We start from the raw sequence: 14324 nt of genomic DNA, 5'->3' as shown, positions 1-14324 counted from the left end.
AATTATATATATTTTAAAGATATATATATATATATATATATATATATACATACAGGGTGCGATTTGCCGGGGGGGATGGGGGGGATTTCCACCCCTCTGGTCTATCTGGTAACGGTATTGAGAACCACTGCTTTAGAACACTGATTTTGAAACTTGTGAATCCATTAGAATCGTTAGAAGACAGAATCGCGATTCTCATATGAATAGATTTTTACGTGCACCTCTAGTTCTCTCTTCCTCTTTTCTAAAGCAGCGCAGTATGGCCTCGCCCCCTTTGCTGCTTTTTCCCGAGGGCGGGGTTTATCTGGGTTTGTGACGTCATGAACCCAGGAAGTAACTTGTTGTAGTCCCTACCAGTCATTTTTGTAGGCATTAAACTGCCAGAATTTTAAAAGATACTGCATTCCATCATAAGAACCTTATCCCATCTGTGAAACATGGTGGTGGTAGTATCATGGATTGGGCCTGTTTTGCTGCATCTGGTCCAGGCTGGCTTGCCATCATTGATGGAACAATTAATTCTGAATTATACCAGCTAGTTTTCTCTTCCTCTTCTCTAAAGCAGTGCAGCATGGCCTCGCCCCCTTCGTTGCGTGTTCCCGAGGGCGGGGTTTGTCTGGGTTTGTGATGTCACGAACCCAGGAAGTAACTCGTTGAAGTCCCTACCAGCCGTTTTTGTAGGCATTAAACTGCCAGAATTGTAAAAGACGATATCTCCGTTTCCATTGAACTTTCAACTTCGTAACTTTGCAGATATTGTTTACGCTCAAACAGCCACATTAGACACTAACTAACGTTAAAAAAGTGAAATCGCAATCAACCACCCCTTTAATAAAATCAAAAACATTTATTTTACCAACCCCAACATTTTAAAAGGTAGTGTACATATAATGCAATATACAAGCTATATAAATAAAAAGTTGTAGCGCAAGTTGCACATTTCCTGAGATCATATCCCAGCTCATGGTTCTTTCTCATCCCGTCCCTCTCTGGATTCCTTGCTCTGTCTCTTTAACCACCAAGTGGTCCTTGACCTGAATAAGGTTAAAAACCCTTGATCTCACAAAGGTCAGATTAGTACAGCTGAATTCCCATGTGTCATTCTGCTGGAAAAGCAGATTCTTTATGCTGAAAATAGGAGTATTCAGAATTGTGACCACTCACTGTAAAAACGGAGAGAATCGGACATGTCCAAACTAGTAGCTGCTACTTTTCACTCACTTTCTCACTGCTTAAAGATCAGTTCTAAGTGTGCAATGCAGCTGATTTTGAGTGATTGTCCATGGAAAGCTGTTTTCAGGTCAGTCTTAGCCCTCTGGGCTACAGTCCATTTACTCTCTGATGGCGACCTGATCGTGTGAGAAAGAGGGAAAAAAGAGTAGAGGAAAGGAGGAAGAGAGGACGGTCTTTAATTAGGACACCCTCTTTTTCTCCTCTCCAACTCCCCCCTCAAGTAGGTCAGACCCTTCTGCTTTTTCTGTCCTTTTAGTTTGGAGAAATCTGTCCATTCTGTTTTGCTAGGCTGTGGCTTTTCTTCTTTCTTTCTTTCCTTGGAAGCTGAAATCAGAGACACACTCTCCGCTTAGAAATGCGCAGTCATTAATTACAACTGTCTGATATTAATCTATTCTATTAAACTTAAGCAGAAGAACTTTATTTAAAGTTGTGCTGTATTTGTTTCTGATTTCCCACCTTGATGCGTGTGATACACTGGAAGTGTTTCCTCTCTCAGTGTGATAAGGAAGCCAAACATCAGCGAGGCCTTTAAATTAGAGTTTAATCTTCTGTGCTCTTCTCTGTTCTGTCGTGTGGAGAATCTGATCTAAGGATCCGCTGCTGCTCCACAGAAGTGTGAGGCAGTTGCTTGAGTCTGGCGTTTGCTGTTGATTGGCTATCAGCCTCAGGGTCAATGAATCCTGTAATAAAAGTGTTGCTGTAGCAATCTGACAATCTGCAGCAAGTGTCATCAGGATTGTGCTTCAGCAAGTGGTTTGTAAAATACCTCATCTGGCTTTCTACACAAACACACACATATTGTGTCACATCACATCTCACACAGGTGATAAGGAAAAAAAAAAGCACAGTGTTAAACACCGTGACGGGTGCAGGGTAATTAGTGATTGTTGTGGCTGCTGTGGAGTAATTATTTATTGTTGTGGCTGAAGGTAGACTAAATATTGATTTGTTTTGGCTAATGTAGAGTCGTTGTTGATTTTGTTGTGTATGGATGTATTGCGATTACTGATGACTGACATGCACTTCAAATAATAATTTGTCTTACTTTAAAATAATTTGTTGTTAATTTGTTGTCTTTTAAATGTTAATCTTTGAAAACCTTAAACTGGCTGAAATCGTACCATTCCAGTTTTTGCAAAGTAGAACATTTAGCGGCAGATTAAAAGTTAAAGCCATGAACTAAAACAACCAAGGTGAATCACAGCATTACAAACTACCGAAGAAGTATTTGAAATTTGAGCAAGAAGAAAAAGGTACAAGACTGTGTATTTAACAGTCCTAAAAAGCATTGCAAATGACAAACCAATTAAAAACAAAAGATAAAAATATAACCCACTCGATTTAAAGATGTCATTATAGAAACATATTTTAGATTTATTGCAATGTTTAAATAGTTTAATAGCGATGAGATATTGTCATTCTCAGTGCATCATGGGAGCAGTTCTTTGGCATGACTGGTGGAAATTTCTTTGCAGAATTATGGGTAATGTAGTTTTTCACCAGGAATTCCACTATTAAACAGTAGGGATGCTCCGATCAGGATTTTTGCAGCCGATACGGAGTACCGATTACTTGTTATGGTGATCGGCCGATACCGATGCCGATTCTGATGCTTCAAGCTTTATATAGACTGTTTCAATGGGCGCACGCGCCTGGCCTGAAGTTAACTTCCGGTCTGTGTTTGTTTATCAGTCTGGCTATGGCGCCGGCTACAAACGCAGTTAAAGTTAAGGTGATGAGTAGACTGAAGTTGGGCTCAGGTGGTTGTGCTGTGGGATGTTTCCCATACATTTATTTATTTGATTTTCTAAAAGGCTTGGTTGAATAAACATGAGCATGTACTGCACGTTTAAAAATCAAAACAAGGTGCGGGTGTCTTTTATATCGCTGTATTTCTGAAGGAAGACTATCTTTAGAAAATTTTCAATGTCATTTTCATTTCATCTTGCATGTTATATGCCTGATAAAGCAGGGTTTGTGAGCTCAGCGCTGCTTTGTGTACAGCTGATACTGGGGAAACAGCTGTTTTTGTTCTGTCCTCCACGCTGTGACAACTCACAAAAGACTATTCGCCTAAATCAACAGGTGGCTGAAGGGACTGTTGGGAACCTTAACAGATCTTTAGCTGCCCCAGATTTATTGGCTGTAGTCTCTCTCTCTCTCTCTCTCTCTCTCTCTCGCTCTCGCTCTCGCTCTCGCTCTCGCTCTCGCTCTCGCTCGCTCGCTCGCTCGCTCTCTCTCTCTCGCTCTCTCTCGCACTCTCTCTTGAAATCGCATCATATGACCCCTTTAAAAATTAACCATCCATTCATCATATCATCATGCAAAACATACACGACAAACGGCAAATTTTTCATTGTTTCTTGAAACGTCATAGCATTTCCACACCAGCGATGTTATCGGGGGAAAAAAATAATTCTGTCTCCATTTTTGTCCTTAATGTTCAGTGTTATCTTCACAACGTTTTGTGTAGCGGATGTATCGGGTTTAATCTCCATTATCTTTTTATTCTACGGAGACTTCGTACTCTTAGCTTCCAAGATTGTTGTTTGCCAGGCAAATTACATGCATTAAAAGCACAACCATTGACAAACACCACTGAAGAACCACACTTTTGGGGATATTATTATATGGATGGCTTACTTTGATATGAGGAAGTATCATAACAACAACAAAAATAATAATTTTGAGAGTAATTTATCTGTTAAATGTTAAACAAACGCAACAGTACCACGGTTACACCAGCAACATGCCCGTGGACACTGCTGACTAGCGGTTTGCATGTGTACTGCACGTTGACGCGGACAACGACGCAGAAGTATAAATGAATACTGACGCATAGCCTACGGCGTAGGTCCGACGCAGAAGTATGAATCAGCCTTTAAGGTCTCTGGTTAAGCTGAAACATTCTTAACCTGCCCAGCATGAGTGCAGATTCCACACAATCCAGACACCCAACAGCCTTCATACACTAACCTGAGGACAGCTCTCATCTGTTTTTATCTTCGAGTCAAGGTTGGATTAAAGAATTGAGAATGATCCTAGATCAGCATTAATAAACTAGTCAATTTGTGCTCTAAGATAAGCATCTTTAATTATTAGACCCAGCAGTGAAAACAACAGGGGATGAGCTATTTGTGTTTGACTATCTGTGTGTTTACACCTTCTGTAAGTCACTGTGAGCTATTACTAATGTTTTTGTTTAATGAAAGGGATAGTTGAGGCAAAAAATAAAATATTTTTACTAACCCTCATGTTGTTCAAAACCTGTATGACTTCTGTAGAACACAAAAGAAGATATTTTAACGTGATTTTATATTTTTGCCCATACAACGGCAGTCAACGAAATCTAAAACCGAACTGACTTTCATTTTATGGACCAAAAGACTAAGACATTCTTCAAAATATCATCATCTTTGTTCCTCAGAAAAAAGAAGAAAAAAAAACATCTGCAGGTTTGTTACAACATGAAAGTGAGTAAATTGTTACAGAAGTTTTAACTGTCCCTATCAAACAGTTCCAGACACATTATCTAGTCTTGCTGTGTGTTCAGTCTATTGGCACATAAGGGTGTACAGTTGTGTGTTTATGCAGGTGTTACTGATAAGACTTTTAGGACTCTAGAAGCTTCTTTAGGATGATGTGATTCACATTTTAGGTTATGAAGCGAAAGAATAATTACACACTCAATACAAATAGAAGAATCCTCCTTTTTTATTATTATGATTAGATATTCTCCCATGGAACTTGCCAAAATTTTGCCACTTGCTGCAATGTTTATATAACCAACCTTAATTGGCAATGTTTTACTTATAAAACTATGACGCTGTTTTGCCAGATCGACAGTGGCTGTGTTTGCTGATTCAGACCACCACCTACTAGAAAAACACCGCAAGAGATGCTCCTTATCTGAAAGTGTTTTGGTGGTTCAATCAAAAAGTAAGGGGAGTAAGACAAAGATAAGAAATGTGGAGTCAATGAGTTTTTGGTGGAGGTTGACCTCCTCACATTGAGGACACAAATCAGCAGATGTTTTCCAAAGTCCTCCTGGTTAAATTCAGCTTTGCCTGCATTTTAATTTGTGTGTGTGTGTTTTATATATTAAACTGTGATCCATTGGCAAAAGGAGAAGTGTGCTCCACTGTGTTTGTGTGAGGCGCAGTCTTAAAGGTGTCTCAGTCTTAAAGACTCAGTGGACCCCCTGATGATCTCTACAGGTCATTAATTGTGAGATTAGCTGTGAATTGATGGAAGAGCTTCACATTATTAAATAAATACTTATAGCCCATTAAATATTTCTAATGTGCTCCAGTGGGTTTAAGTATATTGAAGTTCCTGTTAGATTTCCTGGCGAGAGAGATTTATCTTCTTTACCTGTTCATACTGAGTGAAATTTCCTCAGATGCATACAGATCAGTGAGATTCCTGCAGAAAATAACAGTTCAGTTCAGTTGTTACATCAAAGTTAATTTTGAGTCTGACCCTGTTCACATATACACAGCAAAATCCCCAGAGTTAAATCAACTCTGCTCAGAGTACATATTGTCCCAATCTACAGAGTGTTAATGTAACACTGAAGCAGAGTTAAAGTTAATGGGATAATTAAACAATTAATTAATTGATGAGTGAGCTTTAGTAAAGAAAACCTGCTGTTAACAATGTTGAAGATGAACAACTACTGTTCAGGCTTTTATCACATAATCATCAACAGTGGTAACTCGGCTTCAGTGTTACTTTAACACTCTGTAGATTGAGACAACGTACTCTGAGCAGAGTTGATTTAACTCTGGGGATTTTGCTGTGTAGTATTAAGGTTGCACATTAAAGTACAATTCTGAACATTGTTATTAATTTATTTGTTTTGTTTTTTTAGATGCTCAATACATTCATTTTTACTCGCAAAAACCTCTGTAGTGCATCTTTAACATCAATTTCTGATCACAGTGTATCGGAGGCGCGTGTTATTACCAGGTACACTAGTTGTCCAATAATAGTTGATTATGACTTGTTTGACTTACTAGTTATTTTTAATGTTTTGTGCTGTTCTAAAACACTCTTTAGTCTTATCTCGTGATTTTTATTTTTTGTGTATTTATTTATTTATTATTATTTGAATGGCTTGCTAGAAGTGTTGCTTTTTTAACAAAGCTTTTGAAACAATAGTACCTTCAATAATGTTTAAATAAAGGATTCTGTTCAGATGCACTCTGTCCAGCTGTTTTTGAATGCAAAAATATATCCTTAACTCATCTGATAAGGGTCAGGTAAACCCAAAACCAGCCTAAAGGCTCATTCATTCAGGACGGTATATGTGACAGTATATGTATAGACTACAGTTACTAAGTTTTAATAATCATTTGAATTCTATGAGAACAGAAGTCCACACACCACAAGAATGATAATGACAGAGGAACGATAACGCTGGAATCAATTTCGCAACAATGTTTTCCAGCTGAAGAACGATATAAATATTGACGGTCAATCAGAATCCACCCCACTTTAAAAGAACTGGAGCATTTAAAGCAGTAGTTATGACAAAACTGCAGCATTTGCTTATAATAAACAATGTTATTGTCTGTCGGTGTGGATGCTAATATAGTTATCATTAGTTATTCTTTTGTGTGACGGGCCCAGTTTACTGTGTCCCAGTATACTGGTATTAACGATAATCATGATATTTAAAAAATGAAATCTTGATATAATGTTAATGCTACTCACATGACAACTGTTAATAATCCAGCACCAGTATCTGGTTAGCACATTTTAACATAGTAGTTGGTGGAATTGCACATTATTGCTAGTTAACACCTGTTATAAAATGGAAAAATGAAGGCAGCAATGATGCAGTGTGTAGCTACCAATGCCACACAAAATCATTTCAGAGGAGATGACAGGCGAAAGTGAAAGTTAGCTGTAAGTTCTGTTTGGACACTTTTGTTACAGTCACAGTTACGAACTCTCTGCCATATTTTGAGTGTGATTCATTGTTTTAAAAAAAGAGAAAACCCCAAATAAACTAAATTAAATATGAGTTTGGTTGATGGCATTTTATTTTTTTCAAAATTTCAATCGAAATAGCAATAATGTCAATATCGTGAATTCTTTAGGCCACAATAATCGTATAGTGGAAATATCATACCATAACAGACCAGGTCAGACTGCTTACCAAACTATTCGATTTCGAAAAGTCATTTTGCTCAACCCTAGTAAACAGGGTCATTGTGCAAGCAGTTGGTTTGAGCTTCAGGCAGAGGCCGAGTGCTGCAGCGTGATTTTCCAGCTTGCCCGTGAGGCTCAGACACGTTTCACAGAGCTCTGAGTGCTGCGGCTCCCACTGCAGGCATCATATATTCACATCATTCTCCAGACACACTCACCAGTGCTCACATCGCCCATTACTTCCTAAGGACTCACAGGAACCAGGCCAGCGGGCATCACTCAGCACCATTTCATTTTTCTCATGTACCCAACCTGTCTGAGGTCTTTGTGCGCGCAAGATAGAGACAGAACGAAAGTTACTCGGTTCAAACGTTAGTGTCCCCTCAGTGAACAGGCAGACTGACAGATGACAGCAGGAGGAGACACACACACACACCCTCGTAGACTTTTTACAATATATCTCTTGATGTCAATAGTGCTGGGCGGTATATCGGTTCATACCGAATTCTGGTGTTTTTTTTTTTTTTTATGATTTATGATGATGATGATTTTTTTAAATACGGCGGTATATATATGTTGTTTAAACAACGTTCGGAACGTGACACTGTTTGAGAGGGGTCTCTTTTCACTGTTGCACTGTGGTGAGGGAACAGCTGTATGTGTTACTAAGCGTGAAAGTTCCGAAACTGAAGCTGTAGAACTAATAGAACGTGATGACACAGAAGAACTAGTCCACAATATCCACAAATATCCACCGCTCGGCGCTCCCGCGTCTCCACACACGAGCGTGACTTTAGCACTAGATTTAGCAACTTTCAGACCCTTTTAGTGGCCTTTTCCATAGAATATACATATTGACAACCCTAGCGACTTTTTTTGAATAAACTTTAGCCATCGTTCAGTTGGAAGATTTGGCCAGTACTGCCCCGCGAGCGCGAGGTCTGGCTCTCCCAGTGCAATGTCATCTCTCTCGGCGTCTGTTCTGTGCAGTGAGCGGCAGAGAAGCATCACTTTCAGTTGGCCGTACCGCAGCAGACTTGTCAATAAATGAGTACAAAACAGCGTTTCCAAGCACCTGTCAATTAAATATGAGTTTGGTTGATGGCATTTTATTTTTTTCAAAATTTCAATCGAAATAGCAATAATGTCAATATCGTGAATTCTTTAGGCCACAATAATCGTATAGTGGAAATATCATACCATAACAGACCAGGTCAGACTGCTTACCAAACTATTCGATTTCGAAAAGTCATTTTGCTCAACCCTAGTAAACAGGGTCATTGTGCAAGCAGTTGGTTTGAGCTTCAGGCAGAGGCCGAGTGCTGCAGCGTGATTTTCCAGCTTGCCCGTGAGGCTCAGACACGTTTCACAGAGCTCTGAGTGCTGCGGCTCCCACTGCAGGCATCATATATTCACATCATTCTCCAGACACACTCACCAGTGCTCACATCGCCCATTACTTCCTAAGGACTCACAGGAACCAGGCCAGCGGGCATCACTCAGCACCATTTCATTTTTCTCATGTACCCAACCTGTCTGAGGTCTTTGTGCGCGCAAGATAGAGACAGAACGAAAGTTACTCGGTTCAAACGTTAGTGTCCCCTCAGTGAACAGGCAGACTGACAGATGACAGCAGGAGGAGACACACACACACACCCTCGTAGACTTTTTACAATATATCTCTTGATGTCAATAGTGCTGGGCGGTATATCGGTTCATACCGAATTCTGGTGTTTTTTTTTTTTTTTATGATTTATGATGATGATGATTTTTTTAAATACGGCGGTATATATATGTTGTTTAAACAACGTTCGGAACGTGACACTGTTTGAGAGGGGTCTCTTTTCACTGTTGCACTGTGGTGAGGGAACAGCTGTATGTGTTACTAAGCGTGAAAGTTCCGAAACTGAAGCTGTAGAACTAATAGAACGTGATGACACAGAAGAACTAGTCCACAATATCCACAAATATCCACCGCTCGGCGCTCCCGCGTCTCCACACACGAGCGTGACTTTAGCACTAGATTTAGCAACTTTCAGACCCTTTTAGTGGCCTTTTCCATAGAATATACATATTGACAACCCTAGCGACTTTTTTTGAATAAACTTTAGCCATCGTTCAGTTGGAAGATTTGGCCAGTACTGCCCCGCGAGCGCGAGGTCTGGCTCTCCCAGTGCAATGTCATCTCTCTCGGCGTCTGTTCTGTGCAGTGAGCGGCAGAGAAGCATCACTTTCAGTTGGCCGTACCGCAGCAGACTTGTCAATAAATGAGTACAAAACAGCGTTTCCAAGCACCTGTCACTTTGCTGACTGTTTGGAGTTATAAATATGAGCATAGTTCGTCTGTTAATATTATGCACTTTTAGCAATTTTTTTTTTTTTTTTTTTAGTTTGTTACTCAGACACAGGCAGTGCGCTGCATGAGTCGAAGAAGTAATATAGCCAAAACCACCGCATAGCCGCTCTTTAGTGTAGATGCATGTTGATTTTATCAGACGATGTCACAATTATAAATTAGATTAACATGGTTAACATGTATTAATGGGTCATGTTAAGTCACTATAAATGTGGAATTTTTCTACAATATTCACTCACAGAATTCACAGAATTAGTTTGCATTTTCAATAACAAGTCCGTCTCCAGCAACATGTTTTTGTTGTTGCTCAATTTCTTTTGTTTTCTGCAGCAACTCGGAGCACACTTCATATTCTTTATCCTGGCTGAAGCACATTTTTTTTCAATCTATAAGAATAATCAGCTTGCACTACCAGTTTAAAGTTTTTGAACTGTAAGATTTTTAATGGTTTTTTTTTTTTGTTTTTTTTTTAAAGAATTCTCTTCTGCTCACCCAGGCTGCATTTATTTGATCCAAAGTAGAGCAAAACAGTAAAGTTTTGAATTATTTTTACTATTTAAAATAACTGCTTTCTTTTTGAAAGCAGTTATTTTAAATCTTCAGAAATCATTATAATATGCTAATTTGCTGAATATCAATATTTAAAACAGTTGAGAAATTATTTTTTCGGGACTCTTTGATGAATAGAAAGATCCAAATATCAGCATTTATCTGAAATAAAAAGCTTTTATAACATTATACACTATTCCATTTAAAAGCTTGGAGTCAGTATAACTTTTTTTGGGAAAGAAATTATAGAAATATTATTTAGCGCTGTAATTTTATTTTATTTATAATACGTTTATTTAGCAAGGATGCTTTAAATTGATCAAAAAGATTATAATGTTACAAAAGATTTCTATTTCAGATAAATGCTGTTCTTCTGAACTTTCTCTTCATCAAAGAAACCTGAAAAAATTCTACTCGGCTGTTTTCAACATAATGAATGTTTTTGAGCAGCAAATCAGAATATTAGAATGATTTCTGAAGGATCGTGTGACTGGAGTAATGATGCTGAAAATTCAGCTTTGAAATCACAGGAATAAATTACATTTTATAATATTTTCAAATAGAAAACAGTTATTTTAAATAGTAAAAATATTTCAAAATGTTATTGTTTTTGCTGTATTTTGGATCAAATAAATTCAGGCTTGGTGAGCAGAAGAGAATTCTTTAAAAAACATAAATCTTACTGTTCGAAAACTTTTGACTGGTACTGTATGTCAGCCTATAGTTTGATATAAGGTGAACATTAATTTATTTGTGCTGGTTTTTTTCTTAAATATTATATAGTTTTATAGGAGGCGGTTTCATAGACTTGGAAAATTCATTTTTCAGAAGTTTGTAGGTACAGACATCTGTTGTGGGTGTTCTTGGCAGTTTTTATGAGGCTTTTTTTTAAGTGTTCATATCGATATTGGAATTATATCGTATTGACCGAAATGAAGAAATATACCGTGATATAAATTTTGGCTATATCGTCCAGCCCTACGTAAAACCGGTATAATTTTGAAAAATACCGTGATATACATTTTTGGTCATATCGCCCACTGTCTCAATGTATCTTTTTCTCGCCATATTTATTTCTTTAATTTTAAACCATCCAGCTGGTATTGTGCATAACAAAGTTAAAATTAAAAGTTAAAAATATAAATAATATCCACTACCATTTAAAAGTTTCGGGTCACAAAATATTTCATTGTTACAGTATATTTCAAACAAATCCTGTTTTTTTTTTGTTTTTTTTATATTCATTTTTTTTAGTCTTTATATTCATTAAAGAAGCCTGGAAAAATGCATCATGGTTTCCACAAAAATATTAAACAGCACAAATTGTTTTATGACTGATAATAGGAAATTTTAGTTTTTACCTAATCAGAATATTAGAATAATCAGAATATTTCTGAAAGATCATGTGACACTAAAGACTAAGGTAATTACTGCTGAAGTTCAGCTTTGCCATCACAGGAATAAATATAGAAAAATAAATGTGTGTGTGTGTGTGTATCTATTTTAAGTGTATATACATACATACGTGTGTGTGTATATACAGGTGCATCTCAATAAATTAGAATGTCATGGACGCAGCTTTTTAGGCAGGCATACCGCTGATTATTTTATGTTATTCCTAATGACTTTGAAGTGGGTTTGAATTTTATTGTTGCTTGTAACTGTTTTATGTTTTTTATTTGCATGTAAGGTGACCTTGAGTGTCATGTAAGGCGCCCATAAATAAAATGTATTATTATATACATACTGAAATAGAAAACAGCTATTTTTTTGTGATAATATAAATACAGTTTTTGATCAAATAAATGCAGCCGTGGTGAGAAGAGGCTTCTTTCAAGAACATAAAAAATCTTTCTGACTAAAAGTAAAACTAAAGTTTTGAACGGGTGTGTGGGTGTGTTCAGAGTTTTTTGTTACAATGTTTGACAATATTACTGTTTTTTTTTACTTTTTTGATCAAATAAATGCAGCCTTGTTGAGCATGACATAATTCTTTTAAAAACATCAAAAAAATCTTTCTCACCTAACCACCTTGTTTGAACTGACTCGCTGAAATGATTGATAATTTTTGATTTTTGACAATGATTGAGTCAAATTTACCACCTCCATTTAAAACAACGTTCACATTCCCGTGACTCATATAGAGGGAACTAGAAACTAGTTTATTGACACATGGTCTTTAGGAAGCTTAATGGCCAAATTAAAAGCACATTAGAAGTTCACGGTGTTGCTTAATTTGATATCACCAGCCAAATTGTCGCAAATCTGTCATGAATATTCAATATGCTGCCCAGCCGTATTACAGACCCATCAGTCCACAGCTCCTTTGGCTCAAGGTCAATTGAAAGCATTTAAAGTGTCTGCTCGTCCACTGCACACCCCTGAAACGCTCTCCTGGGCCCTGTTTAGTGTGTGTCATTTCTATGGTGGGTTTGGAGGGAAGAAAGCGGTCGTGATGGACTGGACTCAATTATCCCATGATCCCTTATGGAAATCTTTGAAGCAGAAGGACTGAATCCCCTCCTGAATCCAATTTAAATCTCATTCACTTTCCATATCCAGGTTGTATCGAGCTGTTATAGATTCTTATCAATCATAATGAAACACACTTTTTCTCATTTTCTTCTGATTAACTCCTGGTGAGTCAGTCCAGTGCTTGACTCAACAAGTCTTTGATTCTCTGGATGTTAGGGTTGTGCATAACATTATATTTTCATAATTGACTAGTCGTTGGGTTGTCAGAAAGACTAGTTGACCTGTCAGATTATAATCCAATGTCTATCTATTGTGCAAACAATCTACATCAGTGATCCTCAAATCTGGCCCACAAGATCCACTTTCCTGCAGAGTTTCACTCTAACCCTAATCAAACACACCTGAGCATGTTAATCAATGTCTTCAGGATCATTAGAAAATCACAGGTAGGTGAGTTTGATCAGGGTTGGAGCTCAACTCTGCAGCGCATTGGCCCTCCAGGGCAAGATTTGAGGAACCCTGATCTACATCCTTGCTTACCTGTATTGATTGACTCAGCTAATCATTTTGATTACGATTGATGTGTTGATGTAGGGATTTAGGGATGTAGCGATATCAAAATCTCACGATACGATAGTTATTGTGATACGTGTAAAAAAAAAAAAAAGACAAAAGAATTACTTTTTAACGGGGTCCTTTTTATAAATTCAACTTATTTTCTCTTGTGGACTATATGTAAACATCTTTTATGTGAAACTTTATTCAGGTCAGTACTAAATAAACAATAACATGCATTTTGTATGATCCCTCTTATTTTGGTAAAATTAACATTTTGCAGATTCTGAAAGGAGGATGTAAACTTTTCACCTCAACTGTACATTTAAGCTGAAGTACTAAAATTACTAAAACTGAAATTGGAAAAAAAAAAAAAAATATTATTAATAAATACTTTGATAGTATAAAAATAATATTAAAAAGACATGGCTTTGGTCTAACAGTACTTTACCCTCAGATGCAGCTGTGTGATTTATGAGGGCTGCAGTCTTTTTAATTTAAAAGATATAATAGTTTTTTGGAGCCTGTGTGTGAGCAGGAAGGGAGTTGTCAGAACAGGAAGTGAGCTCCTTCTAATCCTGCCACCAGAGGTTGAGGAAATGTTTCTTCATTGTGCCCTCAGAGATGGGACAGCATTCCCAGAGCAAGCACTGTGGGGAAATTCCCAGTATGACATATCACAGATTGCATTGTGTCATTTTTCTACTTAAAAATGAATTATGATTTATTTCATTTTCAGTGAATTAATATGTCCGTTTTGTAAATTTTTTAATTCGTCTGAACTGTTTCAAAAAGTGTGGGCAGAACTGGGTGTGTTTGAAGGGCTTGTGAGATAATGGCAGCAGAGATGAATGTGTGAGCATGTAAGAAACCAGGCTGCCGTCACCAAGAACACATTTCTTTCTCCAGGGACGTACGTTCAAGAATAGCACTGACCTGTTTCGGTTCTTTTCTCTCTCTCAGAACATGTCCTGTGATTTTTTTTTTTTTTTTT

General features: G+C 37.5%; 1 protein-coding gene across 2 annotated transcripts in view; it reads left to right on the top strand.

The window, feature by feature from the left end:
- The window catches only part of LOC107669674 (rho-related GTP-binding protein RhoA-D-like), a 26200-nt gene that overhangs the window by 5050 nt on the left and 6826 nt on the right, over positions 1–14324 (top strand). The window contains exon 1 of one of the 2 annotated variants that reach the window (XM_016462017.1): positions 5112–5175. The exons of the other annotated variant lie outside the window; for it this stretch is intronic. Within the exon in view, the coding sequence (XP_016317503.1) occupies position 5175 (1 nt within the window). The 5' untranslated portion in view covers positions 5112–5174. Of the gene's footprint in view, positions 1–5111; positions 5176–14324 lie in introns of those variants that run through there. 2 annotated transcript variants of the gene reach the window in all.

The sequence above is a fragment of the Sinocyclocheilus anshuiensis genome, unplaced genomic scaffold (assembly GCF_001515605.1).
Source record: "Sinocyclocheilus anshuiensis isolate Anshui unplaced genomic scaffold, SAMN03320099.WGS_v1.1 scaffold80, whole genome shotgun sequence".
In the NCBI taxonomy this organism is placed as follows: Eukaryota; Metazoa; Chordata; class Actinopteri; order Cypriniformes; family Cyprinidae; genus Sinocyclocheilus; species Sinocyclocheilus anshuiensis.
Note: the sequence above shows the minus strand (reverse complement) of the source record. Positions and strands in the feature narration are given on the sequence as shown.